The 14,718-nt window shown below is 41.6% G+C and overlaps 1 protein-coding gene across 5 annotated transcripts in view; it reads right to left on the bottom strand.

Moving 5' to 3' along the window:
- Positions 1–13,971, bottom strand: part of PTPRR (protein tyrosine phosphatase receptor type R) — a 249,062-nt gene extending 235,091 nt beyond the window's left edge. For 2 of the 5 annotated variants that reach the window (XM_036459014.2, XM_036459018.2), the window contains exon 1: positions 13,575–13,966. In XM_036459014.2, coding sequence (XP_036314907.1) covers positions 13,575–13,632 — 58 coding nt within the window. In that variant the 5' untranslated portion in view covers positions 13,633–13,966. Of the gene's footprint in view, positions 1–13,574 lie in introns of all 5 variants that reach the window. The other 3 variants (XM_036459016.2, XM_036459013.2, XM_036459021.2) reach the window with 3 other exon arrangements.
- Positions 13,972–14,718: the final 747 nt, after the last annotated feature.

Raw genomic sequence — 14,718 nt, forward strand, 5'->3', positions numbered from 1 at the left:
AACTCCCAGGAGCAGGCATCTCCAGCAGTGATATCCTTGGATGTAAGGGGGTTGATATTAATACTATTCTTCCAGTTTTTCTGTATCCTTTGGTATCAGTAACCTAAGAAGACGGTCACCACAGTACTAATCTCCAGTTAAACGTACCCACAGAAATTACACGGACTCTTCCAGATAAAGACTCCCGCCTTCCTAAAATGTGGCAAATGAGGTCTGTTAGAACTTGCTCACTCCCACTGATCTCAACAGCAACTTACATCAGTGTTTTGAAAAATTCCATGATGGCTCTCTCTATATAAAATCAGTTTTATAAAATTCATTTTTTGTGTCTTAATTATGTTCCAACATATATGTCTGTACTTGTAGGCATATACATTTGTTTTGTTTTATATTCTGAGACCAAACAAACAATTTGCCAAAAAGAAATTTATATTCAAACCATTTATTTTATCATAAAAAAGTTTAAAAATATTCAAATCAAATGAGAGTCTTTACAAGGTAACAATGATTGAATGTACAAAAATTGTAAACCATCATGGTCCTCCCCAAAAAGACTTGGAGAAGCATATATTGAGAGAACAGCTTCTTGGAGGAGTGTTTTTCCTAAAATCTAATTGATGCACCGGTCACCAGGATGTGAAAGCACAATCCCATGAGGAGGTGCTGTGTCGTTCTCTAGTACTGTTTAAATGCTGCACATGTTTGGCCAGTGATATATCTAGTATATTTACAACAAACATAAATCAGCACCAAAGTCATTAGTCTATTTTTATAGAACTGCCTCCATTTTCCTTTACATAGGCAGTGAGGACCTGTGTCCTACAGGAATAAGGAATGATTTTAATTAAGGCATCTTGTAAAATTCCCTGCATATTCTTTTATATTAATAGGCCCCATTTTCTAAATATTCCATACAGTGTTTCCCAAACTTTTGACATGCGTGTACCCCTTCTATAATTTTCATACACTGAGTACCCCTCGTACTCATGAGAATGTAGAATTAGGCGCACCTAAGCACGGTGCAGTGCATATCCCCACCAAACTCCAATGCAACGCATACCTCCACCAAACTCTTCCCGTACCTCTAGGGGTACACGTAGCACACTTTGGGAAACACTGTATGCCTGCTACTCTAGGCATCCCTTATTCCTTCCTATTTATCCCACCCATTGGCTGAGCAGCACAGTGGAAAACTATCGGGGAGTCACAGAATTAACAGGAAAAATCCACTGTGTGCTCTGTGCTGGGGTAAAATTATTGTACAATGAAAGGGTTTCATGTTTCCTGATTTTTGCTCAGCTTTAATCGAGTTATTTTTCATTTGGTAGATTGATATATGTTCCAGAATGGAACATAATGCAGTTATGACAGCATCCTGTGGGACAATGTGACTAGACATAAGTCATAAAAAGGAAGTGGGGTTAAGACCACTGGCCCCAGATTGCTGAAGGAAGTGAGATTTGTCGGTGCAGACAGAAGCTGTCAGCTGCCCTCAACTTCTGAAGCACTGAGTTGAAGGATGCTCGAGGAGAAGTTGACAGGAGTAAGTGCTTCAGTCTCCTAAACTCTACACGGTCATTAAGAGAAGACCTCCATCAAGATATGCCCTTGGGGAAAGTGGAGAAAAATGATCATATGTCAAGAAAGCTGAGAAATGCTAACCTCTGCAGAAATAATAGAATTGCTTTCCATGTGCACTGACTGAGTAGCACAGCAGTACATTTGTACAACTGAATTTCTACACATCAGTTATTATCATGCAAACAGCGAAAGTGTTATTATTTAAAAATAGCTATAGAGATTTAAATCATTTCTGTTTTTTCATAGTGGAGTTCTCCTGGTGGCTGGGCTCTAATTGCAAGACAAAGAAAAAGAAGTGTTAGCTTTACAAATCTCATAAACAGATGAGAAATTATATTAACACAAAGCATAATGAACATTACAACATACAAAAAAATGAAAATATTGCCACAGTAATGATACTACAGAAATATAAACTCTCAGTTATCAGAGCAGGAGGAGGGTGAGGAAGGCAGTCCCAGAGGCCACTTGAAGAGACCTCTGCCTTGCTCTCCTTTGCCTGTATTTAGAAACTGGAGGAGTACTTGGTAGGCCCTTCAGGTCAACACTTCTACACTCATAATTCCTTGGCAAAATGAACATCGCTAGGGAAGGACCATGCAATGAACAGCTACTTCTCTGGAGTAGATCAGTTTGTCACATCTTTTCTAAAATATAGCCAGTTGAAAAGGGATTGCTCCTGCAATGGGAAGCAAGAACTACTCTCTTTCATCGGGGTGGAGAGGAAGGAGAAAGTTGGAAATGGAGATCAGTCTGGGCACACAGCTACAGAGAGCGAAACTCAAGGCATCAGCGTCTGGGTGGGTGGGATGGGGTTGGGGTGAAGAGGGGTTTCTAGCAGTGGGAGCTGATGCTGCAGGGTCAACTATAGAGGACCAATGGGCACTTTTGCTTCAGGTACACACAGGACAGGCCTAGACTAGAGGCATGGACCCTGCATCCATTGGGAATTTACGCTGACTCAGCAGAATTTAACTCGAGGACAAGATGCTTCATTCCCAGAATGCACACCTGATTTCATAAAGTGCACCCCTCCCTGCCACAACACACCAAAGGTATGTGGCATGGTCTTCACACTGGAGTCCACTCAATGAGCAACACATAGTTTTCAAGGTGGCTGTGGACATGGAGAGAATTCAGCATCGGAAGTGGGACATTTTGGCCCATTGGATGTTGTCAATTCAGATAGTTTGTAGGGTGAGCTCTACTTGCAAGACAAAGAAAAAGAAGAGTTGGCTTTATGAATAATCTCATAAATAGATTAGGAATTATATTAAAACAGCAAATCCTACCCAAGCCTTGAGATGGAGAAATGAAGGGCTGATCATGACTGCAGGGCCTCTTAATTGTTAGAGGATTTTATTCTCTTACTAGAGGCCTGGTACATGATGTTTGTACACTTACAGAGGGGAGGTCCCCTCAGCCTGGCCTGCAACCTTTCTCAGTCCAGGAGCCCTCAGGGGATGTCTGACCACAGAGTATGGGCTTAAACCAGAAGTCAGACATCTTTAGTTCTGTAGCGAAGGCGGGCTGCTGCGCTCACCAGCTATCAGCCCAGTTTGTGGCTGAGCGGTGCTCCCCTGTGGGAGCGCACTGACCACCAGGGGGCAGCTCCTGCATTGAGCGTCTGCCCCTTGGTGATCAGTGTGCATCATAGCGACGGGTCCTCCCTGCTGTTTGGTCAACTTGCATATTATCCTTTTATTATATAGGAAGGATATACCGTATTTTTCGGACCATAAGACGCACCAGTTTTTAGAGAAGGGAAATGAAGAAAAAAAGATTCTGAAACAAATAGTGTCCTAAAATATTTTATGTGCATTAAAACCCAACATCACAGTCATAAACACATGTAATCAACCCTGTAAAGTAAACAGCAGCATTTAGAACCATTTTAGAGCCGGGCAAGCACACAGAGACCACACAGAGCCGGGCAAGTAAAAAAACTTTTTTTTTAAAGTATATGTGTAGGCTATATTTGGACCATAAGACGCAGGGACTTTCCCCCCCTACTTCTGGGGGAAAAAAAGTGTGTCTTATGGTCTGAAAAATACGGTACCTCAGTTTGGAAGACAGAATTTATCCCCTCCAACAAAAACTTGCTAATTATGCCTGAACATTTTTAATTTATTAGGCAAAGTTTCTAATACTAAAAAATGGGGGCATGCCAATTTCATTTTAGTAGCAGGAACTCTTTACAAAAGAAGGCTTTAAGGTTACTTCTTTTTAAGATAAGGAAAGGGAGAAATTAACAGTAAATAGTAGTGTTAGGATGTAAACCCAGGTAGTCAGATTATAGAGCCTAAATTGTCATTGTTGTTGTTGTTGTTGTTGATTGTTTTTTACTATGCTACATGAGTTAGAGTACATTTTTGCTGTTTCTAAAGTACAAGCATGGCATTTCAGAACATACTTTCTATCCTAAAGTGTGAAATGATTATATTATAGAAGCACCTGGTATAGAGTTTAAAACATAATAGGGATTTAGGGAATACCCATTTGTATTTCCCTTCATTTCCTTTAATGAAATCTACTTGTCTCCACTCTAAATCTAATGTTTATCTTGAGAGGAGATCCTGTTATTATATTTTCATAGCTTCACTTAATGCTTGGGTTTAGAATAACAAACAGTATGATCATATGTATAATTTAAGCACTCTAAATAGCAGGCATTTCCAGTTTATGGAAGCAAGTCACTCAGAAGTAACCAGTGGACATCTGATAGGAAATCTAGATGCTCTGGAGGCACAGAGGTATCCAGGGAGAGCCATGGCCATGAGAATTCCTCTAAGGAGCTTCTTAAAAAAAATTAAATTAAATTAAAAAAATATATATATATATTTGTGTGTGTGTGTGTGTGTGTGTGTATTTGATTTTTTACAGAGAGGAATGGAGAGGAACAGAGAGTTAGAAACATCGATGAGAGAGAAACATCGACCAACTGCCTCCTGCACACCCCCTACTGGGGATGTGCCTGCAACCAACATATATGCCTTGACTGGAATCTAATCTGGGACCCTTGAGTCCATAGGCCAATGCTCTATTCACTGAGCCAAACTGGTTAGAGCCCCTAAGGAGCTTCTTAACTGCAGCGGGATACTTAGAGGCACTGAATAAGCTGCCTGACTGTGAAGTTGGGTTTGCATAAAGGAGGGCAGCACCGTGGAAAAGTCACAATTAAATTCTGAGTTTTCTGATGGACTTGAGGTCTCCAATGGAGCCAGACTGGAGCTCTACATGATAGGTCGCCTGAGATAAAAATCAGAATTCTGGAAGAGTCTTGGCCAATCAGGAGCGGCTAGGTAGCTGGGCCTGGATATTGGGGAGGCATTAGAAGTTCCATGAACAGGATGAAGCTGTGTTTGACCATTCCCAATATAGGTTCTTCCATCTCCAGGCCCCTCCTTTTACATTAAAATGGTGCTGTTTCCCCAGTGTTCACAGGGCCACATGTAGCCTTCCATGCGAACCTGGGACCCAGTGGTCCGGAAGCTCCGTGGGCTGCACAGAGTGAGCAGGAGAAAGCCAGCTGGTCAGCAGAGGAGAAGCATGGCCAGAGCGGCGATCCCACAGGAGGCATGGGTATCTGCGCTGCAGCCCTGGTCGCAAGCATGAACCACTCACACTGTGTGGGTCCCTAGAGATGCTAATTAGGGAGGTGGGTCCTCAGGCAAGTCTGGACTACCTGCCAAGCAACAAAGTATGATAGGAACTCAATTGTTCAGATTTATGGCATTTATCTAAATGTACTTATGTGCACATTTTCACTGACCATCAGGCAAACACCAGAAACAATTGTATTTCACATTCACTTAAATAAGGATTTGCTAAAGATATGATGCTAGACACCATGCATATTTATTTATTTATTTATTTATTTATTTATTTACTTACTTACTTACTTACTTATTTGGTTTTGAAATGTTTATTGTTGGAAGTATTACTACATATGTCCCCTTGTCTCCCCCATTGACTTCTAGCCAACCCTGCCCTCTACCCCAGGCCTTCACCACCCTATTGTCTGTGTTCATGAGTTATGCTTATATGCATACAAGTTCTTTGATTGATCTCTTCCTGCCCACCCTCCCCATTTTCCCTCTGAGATTCGACAGTCTGTTCCATGCTTCCATCTCTCTGGATCTATTAACATCAAGTTAAAAAGGGTTTGAGGAACACTGAATGTGGTATTTATTTCAGCGCAATTAAAAAATACTGTCTAGACTGCTGCTTCATGTAAAAAATTAGTTTTGCTTTGTTGATGGTCCATTCTGCTGCAATTTTAGTGGACAAAAACATCTTAATGAATTGAAATGGAATGAGATTTGATTATGAGGAAAGTCTAGATAGTCATTATGAGTAAAAATGATTTAAATGGAAAGTACTAATATTCACTATAAATTTGCTAATTGTCATTCTGTGGCAAATACTATTGCAATAATGACACTCATAGTCACATTATTTGGTGAATAAGCATTAGGAAATTTGATCATAAAATCATATTTTACCATTAAATATTTTTCTTCAAAGCTATTAAAATTTTCTAATGCTAAGTGTGTCAGCTTTTATAAGTGCTTTGAAGATGAAGAATGCACTTTTAGGCCAAAATCCCCTTTTAAAGGGAAATATGTTTTTCTATCTTTTGTCTTTACAAACAGCATTTAAAAGGTTTAGCAATAAACTTACCATAAAACATAACTCCCATCTTATCATTAATACTAATGGCAATAAATGGGCTTTTGATGTATGATCCCATAATCTCATAAAAGTGACTTTTTATAATTCATAAACCAGTCTCCATTCTTCAGGTATAAACATGTTTCCCATATGAAAAATGTGTGGGATTCAAAAACCTAATGGTTCTATAAAAACTTTGTCTATACATAAAAAAGAGAAAGAAACTATACAACCATCCAAATACTCAGAAATTTTCTATAAATTTGGGGGAGCAGAGCAGGGTTAGATTTTTTTAATCTTGATTTATTAAACCCACTATCTCACACCCCCACTTTATTATGAATGTGTAAGGGGCTGATGTTTATTATTAAAGTATCCTATATAATAAAAGCCTACCGTATTTTCCGGCATATAAGACGACCCGCTAATTTTACAGTTAAAACATAGGTATAGGCCTATATTCGCTGTATAAGACTACCCCCCACTTCAAAGAAAAGACTTACTTTGGTGTCAAGATCTGCAGGTAATTTTTGTGCAATTTTGGTCTTTTGCCCCCAATTTTCGGTTGAATTTTTTTCATTTCAAAGGTCATCTTATACGCCAGAAAATATGGTAATATGCTAAGTGTCTGGTCATCTGTTCAACCAATCAAAGCATAATATGCTAATGATATGTTAAGGCTGTTCAACTGCTCACTCACTATGATGTACATTGACAACCAGGGAACAGATGCTCTGAACTGGTAGGTTAGCTTGCTGCTGGGGTCTAGCCAATTGGGACTGAGCGAGACAGGCTGGACATTCCCTAGAGCCCTCCCATGGTCTCTCCCCAGCTGGCCAACCTCCTGTGTACCTCCATGGCCCTAATCATGCACCAGTGGGGTTCCTCGGCCTGGTCTGCGCCCTTTTGTAATCCGGAACCCCTTGGGGGATATTGGAGAGCCAGTTTTTGCCTGATCCCACAGGCCAGGATCTTAGAGACTATGTTTCAATGAAAACTTTTCTTTCCTATTTCCACTTCTTTGTAACCAGCAAATGTAAGTTGGATCGAGAGAGCAGCAGTGAAGTTAATTTTACTCTTTATATTCATACTAGAGGCCCTATGCATGAATATTCATGCAAAAATGGCCCTTCCTTCCCCTGGCTGCCAACACTGCCTTTTTGCTCTAGTCTGGAGCCACCTTTCCACCTCCCCCCACTGCCCAGAGACCTGGAGCCGCTAGGAGCAGTGTGGAACACCTGCATTGTCACCATGGCAATGACACAAGTGTCTCAATCTCTTGGTGCCTGTATATGCAAATTAATCCACCATATTTGTTGGGTTAATTTGCATACTCACTCCTGATTGGCTGGTGGGTGTCTCAAAGGTATGGTCAATTTGCATCTTACTCTTTTATTAGTATAGATAATCCCTTTATTAATGTAAAATAATCTATATATAAAAGCCTAATATACAAAGGTGTCCCCTCAGGAGTTTGATCACTTGCTATGACATGGGCTCACAGTAGGGGGTGGAGTGGAATGAAGGAAGGCCCTGGCAGGTAGACAGCAGCTGCTAGAGACTGGGCCTCTAGTTTATTATAATTTATTTTGCCAAATACATCTTGAATATATTTATTCATTCATTGAACATTTTTTTATGGCATTCTAGGTAATAAGAACAGTTCTAGGGAATGGGTATATAGAGATAAAACTACAATTCTGTTTCTGCTATCAAAAAGTTTCAATGTTCTGGTGAAATACATTAATAGAGGAATAGAAAGGGCCCCAAAGGAAAACCTAGGAAAGCTACTTGAATGAGGTGGTGTCAAAAGCTACTTACAGTAGGAAATGCCTGGCTAAGATTTGAAATTGGAAAAAGAGTTAGCTTGAAAAACAAGTAGAGTATGGGTATTTAATATAGATGGATCAGTATGTGACAAGGAGAGGCATGGCAAATCTAAAGAAATTTGATCTTAGATGGTAATAGTGCACAAAGGAGGACATGATGACAGGAAATAATGATGGAAGTAGGAAAGACGTGATGGTGAAAGACTTTGACATGAAAATGAGTTTGGGTTTCATTCTATGATAAAAGGAAGCAGCTGTATTAAAAATTTTTATAAAGAGAGAATATGATATTAAAAAATATGCTTTTCAGAGCTTCCCCTCAGATATTATGATGAAGGATGGACTTGGTAGTAGGTTATAGTAAAATACTGTATGAGAAAGAAGGACCCATTCTAAGGTAGTAATGTGGGCATGAGAATGGATTAGACTTGGTGAGAAGACTTGGTGATCTTTTGAATGAAAGGAGCAAAGGAAGGGTACAAAATTAGTTACTTTGGGGGATGCTGGTGTTACAATGATAGAAAACAATGATAGATATATTCATACATAGGGCCTCTAGTATGAATATAAGAGCAACTGTGATGGAAAGTGCTGAGTATTAACAATTGGATATAAGATGCTTGTGGGATATCCCATGACTCCTGTGGAGTTATAACTATAGAACTGGAGTTCAGGAGAATATCTAAGATGGAAATATGTTTAGGAATCTTTGGTCTGTAGGTCTGAATGTAATTGTTCAGGGAGACTGTATAAAGAAAAAAGAAGAAAAGACAAAGGATAAATAATTCTAGAGAGCACTAACTATTAAATTAATACTTCCAGGGGAGGCTGACCTAAAAGTAGGAACAAAGGAGCTGGGTGTGGCTAGTGAGTAATGCTGGAAATCCTAGGGAGTAGTGGCTATACACAGAAATCAGAGAGGAGGATTACCAAAACTCAGAAAGTGATCAAATTAGATAAATTACATAAATATTTATTGGTAAGAAGAAGATAATAGCTGGTCACCTTACTTATGTTCAAAAGTAGGATGACAGGATAAAGATTGGAGTTGGTAAAGAACTAGATGATAAACAAAGAAAATATATGGATCATACATCCCAAACTTTTTATAAGATGCTTGTCAGAGTGTGACCTCCAACAGAATATGCAAACCCATGGTGCTAGGAATGTGTGATCTCCAATGTACAAATACCTTATGCCTTAAATACTGAAGACACAGACATGTTTGTCCTCGTGTCTGAAAGCCTCCTTGTTAGTTAGCTATATGATTACTTTTATGTGGCTATAGATATTCCTACATCATAAGGCTGAGAAGTGAAAATATAACCAACCAACAAGGCATTTGGGCTGTGCATCTGGCAATCAGTTCGAAGGACTTTGTCACTGAGTTTGATGGATATTTGTGGTCTCTGGCAAGCCCCTCCCTGTTGTCCTTCAATTCACAATCATAGCAAAGTCTGTTTGAGGTATTATGTCCCTGGCATGCAAGGCTCCTGGGGAACAACTTGATATTGGGATAAATAAGCCACGTGGAAGTTCATTCTGGAAGTGGCTTAAGTGTCTTGCCTAGGTGCCAAGAAGAATTTAAATGCAAAAAGAAGAGACCAGGAATATCACGCTGATGTTTTTATGTAGTCAATGCATTTACTTAATCTTCGGAAGCTTTTATGCCAGGCTGTGCTCCCTGATGGTGCGCTGGGCAAAATATGCAATATGGTAGTAAGTGAAATATGCAAATACCTGTGCCTTCAGGAGCTTATATTGTAATGGGTAGAAGGAGAGCCACAATAAACAAAACAAATAAGTAAATTATGGGTGTTGTAGATGGTAAAAGACATGGGGGGGGTATGGAAGGGATACTGGAATTTTTGGAGGAATGTGAAATATTAAACAGGAGAGTCAGTGAGAGCTGCATTTGAGTAAAGACTGAAATTGAAGGATTAAGCCATGGAAAAACCTGGAGAAAGAGAATTTCAGGTGAAGAAAAAGCAAAACATATGAGGCAGGCAACAGAAAGATGCAGGAGAGTAACAAAAAAGAGGAGAGTAGTGAGAGAAAATAGGGAGAGAGAATATAGTAAGACCTGGGCCATTATAAGGACTGTACTGAGTGATTTTAAGGAAAATCACTGAACAGGAAAAACTGATTCTATAATTTTAAGAGACTCTTCATTGAGAAAAGACAACTTAATATTAAATAATAACCTATAATTTTCCTATCAGTCTGCCCTTTCTTTTGAAGGTAATGCTTCTACAAATGACCTCCCCAATCTGCTTGGTTCCATCATAGAAACCCCTCCTTCTCAAAGAAAAGAGGAACTGACTATGCGGTTCTCTGAAAATGAAGTGGCATCTTCAGAAAATACATGGAATGTCATCTTTGTGCCACCCAGAAAGGCTGATAGTGAGAACAATGTGGGAATTTGAAAGAACCTTTTCCAGAACCAGAGGAGGAGTAATACACTGAAATCAGTTCTGTGTGCCTCTGTGTGTGTGTGTGTGTGTGTGTGTGTGTGTGTGTGTGTAAGTGGAATATTCACTAAAAATAATAACAATAAAGCTTTCACATGGGAATTTTTAAGATATTACAAGACCTTAACTTCTTTGCAACTAAAATTCCACCAAATAAATATCTCCTGAACCAGAACATGGTTCTTTGAGCAAAAACAGAGAACAAGCACTGAAGAAAATAAGCTACCTGTGGATCCAGTTTATTGAGGTAGCTTTTAGTTGCCTTCTTAAGTACTCTTGAAGAGGTCTTTTCAATGTTGGTCTCACCTATCAGAACCAGTGTATGATTTTATAAGCACGCAGTCACAGAATTTGAAATTTGGGTTTTTCATCCTTATTATGCTGTTAAATAGCATTTTACTATTTAAAGTAAACACTTTACTACCTACCATTGACTGGATCTTAGTTTTCTCACTTGCATATTAAACAGTTGGAAGGACAGTAGCAGTTACTTTTCTTGTTAAGGGTATCTGTGAAAATCAGTGGTATGGGTGGGGTTGACTCCCAAACAAGCTCCATGCTCTCAGTAATTTGATAGGATTATCTTATCCAGAGATGATAACTACACAGCTTTGTAGTCAACATCCTTTTTTTGTTCCCTTAGACAATACAAACAGACCTCGATACTTAGCTCTATTGAGGCAATCATAACTCAGGGAGAGTCAGAATCTTTGTAAAAATTCATTTTTGCATAGTGACTCAGACAATCACGACCAAATAAATTAGAGCTGGCACCCAAGTTGAAAACAACGTGCTACCTTACATTAGAAGAATGACTATATGGAAGCCAACAGTTCCTAGTATAGCTAAGAAGAGCATTTGCATCCTGTCAGCCAATGTCTCCCAGCCCTAAAGGCTTCTAACGTGTCACCAGTTCTGCCAACATGAAGTCCTTTCTGGTATCCTGGGCATAACCAAAATGGATCGATTAGCTTTTCAGTCAAAGAGGCCTGGAGATGTAGCACTCATTTCCCTTCTAGATAAAGCCCACTTGCATCCTGAGAAGAGAGCCTTCCATAAAAGAAACAAACTCAGAAAGTCAACAAACAGAGAAATCTGGGACTTCTTGATCTTTGAAGCTCCCACCCACTCACTTTGTTATGATCCACATAAACAGGAGCTTAGATCAAGAAATCTGTGTTTGTTTCAGTTCTAATGAAAAGTCCTAACAATGTTATTAGATAAATGTGATGAATTTTAATCTGGTGAGACAGCTTGTGACCCAAAAATTGCTATTTAAAATTAAAATGCATTCAAAATTAAACTGGCAAGCCAACTACAATATTAAACATGCAATCTGCTGTGGAAAACACCTATTGAAAGACTATATTAAATATGAATATAATTAATTTCCATATAGCATCTTGCAATTGAAATATGAAAAAATTGCTCTTTAATTCATTGCTTTTATTAAATTCAAATTGGTTGAATAATCTTTTTTTTTTTCAAATTAAGAAGTTAAAGTATAGATGGATTGGTTTGTCTTTGGTAACCCACCCCATTTAGCTGAGCTCTAGGTGGTACAGAATCTAGTAGTATAGACTCCAGATTTCTCTTTTGATGAATAAAAGTCCTCTATTTACCTCATCCCAAATGTTCATTTATAATAAATGTAAAAATGTTTCCCACCTGCTTACTTCCAAGTTTATTTATAACTTTCATGGTATAAATTACTCAAGATATATTAAATGTGATCTTTAGAATTGTTTATACATTAGTTTTAAAATGTATTTAAAACTAATGATATTTTTGATAGGTCAGCTAAATCATTTCTAAAATTGAAGCGCTTTTTTATGGTAGAGAATGTTTGTATTAGTGCTATTACTAAACATTAATACAGTACTAAGTAAAACTCAACCCAGTGTGTATATTTTCATCCCATATTTTAACACTAAAGAATTGTATGTGGTAATAAAAGGATTCATTACCATTGTTTGCAAAGAATTTAATGACTAAGTCTTATCTATTTCTAGTTTTCAAAAGGTATCAAAGAATGATTTCAGTTTCCACAATATCGCATCATAATTATAACAATAAACATGTGTACTTAATTACAGACTTAATGTTCCTATGCATTCCTTGTTCAAGAGATTCTCAACACATTAAAACAGCATTAGCTAGAAATCAGAGAGAACCATATTTCACCCTCGTTATTGCCAATATAGAAAAAGACTCATCGGCTCTTTTAAAAAGATAACACAAGAACTATCATTTCACAACCATTACCCATTACCCCTGGAGCACAGTACATACTCAGTAACTGTCAGTTGAAGGAATGAATGAATATGTGTGACTGGATAGCAAGCAAACCTAGTCTTGGTTGCTACAGGACTACAGCATGGACCAAGGCTGTTGCAGCAGGGCTCCTAAAATCTCCCTGTCTTACAGTCTGACCATGGTGCTGAATGAGAAGACACGGTCCTATTTCAACCCTCCCTTCCTCTTTATTGGTTCAGAAAACGCGAGTGACAAGAGCAGGGGCCAAAGGAGCCTGGAGCGGCATCCTTCCTAGGAACCACGTATCTGGATCTTTGGGGCGACGCTATGGTCCATCGGGCTACAGCCAAGGCATGCCTCTGAGCCCTCAGCGAAGCCCGGAGACCTGACAGATGTCACCGCTGCAGTAGAGAAGGTGACTCCAGCGGGATGGCTTGTCTGTCTCCCGAAGAACTGGAAGTCAAGTGCATGCATAGCCTGGAAATAGGATCAGGAAGTCTAGATGGCGGGGAGGGAAGCAAACCTTTATTCCTAAGGCCAATGTTCCCCATGGCTCGCACGGGGTACCGAAAAATCAGGGGCTGATTTCACCTTAAGTTTTCGGCCCTAGTCTTCCAACAGGTGCATGACTCGCTCCCTCACCCCTTCCCCGTTAGCACCGTCCCGCTTTGCCTTCCTAAGGCTTCCTCTGCCAGGCAGGCTGTTCCTAGGATGCCTTTTCCTCCCTCCCGTCTGCTTTCCAGCTCTGCCCAGCACCCCTTACCTGCAGCCTGGAGACCGAAGAGCAGGCACAGGGCTGGGAAGCCCGCTGCTCTCCGCATGGCGATCGCACGGAGAGGCGGAGGGGGACTCCTCCACGACCCCGCTCCGGGAAAGTGCGGCCAGGAGGAGCCAGCGCCGCAGGGTCCCCGGGCTCCGGGATGCAGCCTGCAGGGTCCCCGGGCTCAGGGATGCAGTGGTGGGTCCCCGGGCTCCGGGATGCAGCCTGCAGGGTCCCGGGGCTCCGGGATGCAGCCTGCAGGGTCCCGGGGCTCCGGGATGCAGCCTGCAGGGTCCCCGGGCTCCGGGATGCAGCCTGCAGGGTCCCCGGGCTCCGGGATGCAGTGGCGGGTCCCCGGGCTCCGGGATGCAGCCGCGGGTCCCGGGCTGGAGCGGGCAGGGCGGTGGGCGGCGCCTGCAGAGACCGCCGGGCAGAGCCCCCGGGGAGGGGAAGGACGGGAGGGGCGGCGGCGGTTGAGCGGGGGGAGCTGGAGGGCGGGGGCGGCCCTCGGAGGCGGGTGCCGCTCGGCCTCTGGAAGCCCCGCAGCGGCGGCCCCGGAGCCCGCGGTGCGGAGCGAGCAGCAGCGGACGCCGCGGCTACTGAGCATGCCCGGCGCTGCCCGCCCGTGGGTTCCGAATTCAAATCCACCTCCGGGTCTTAGCGGCCGCTGGAGGGGCAGGCGGGGGGGGGGGGGTTAGCGGGGGGAGAGGAGAGAAGGTGGGGCGTGCTTTTGGGAGCCATGGGTAGGAAGAAGGGTCTGTCAAACCCCTGGGAGTGAGGTGCGGTGGATAGAGTGAGTCCAGATGAGGGCATGCCCAGGGGGACCAGAGGAAAGAGCCCAAGAGGGTCAACCTCAGACCCACCCAGCTCCCTCCCCAATTCGCGGTTTACTCGTGCACCCAGCTCGCTGCAGGGAGTCGACCTTCGCAAGCCTGGAATGACCAGCTTCCAGAGCTGCCTGCAGGAATAGGGTGTAGGCGGCCCCCGCTGCTGAGCACCCGGGGCCTGGAGACCTGCTTTGAGGGGATTTTTTGTTTGTTTGTTTCTATCGATATTTCCCTTCCAGACAAATCCCTGGTATTTAAATTTGCTCCTCACTGGAGTCCAAAGTCTATGATTATAATAACAGAACTAAGTGAGGCCATAC

This window comes from Pipistrellus kuhlii, unplaced genomic scaffold (genome assembly GCF_014108245.1).
Source record: "Pipistrellus kuhlii isolate mPipKuh1 unplaced genomic scaffold, mPipKuh1.p scaffold_m20_p_3, whole genome shotgun sequence".
NCBI classification, from domain to species: domain Eukaryota; kingdom Metazoa; phylum Chordata; class Mammalia; order Chiroptera; family Vespertilionidae; genus Pipistrellus; species Pipistrellus kuhlii.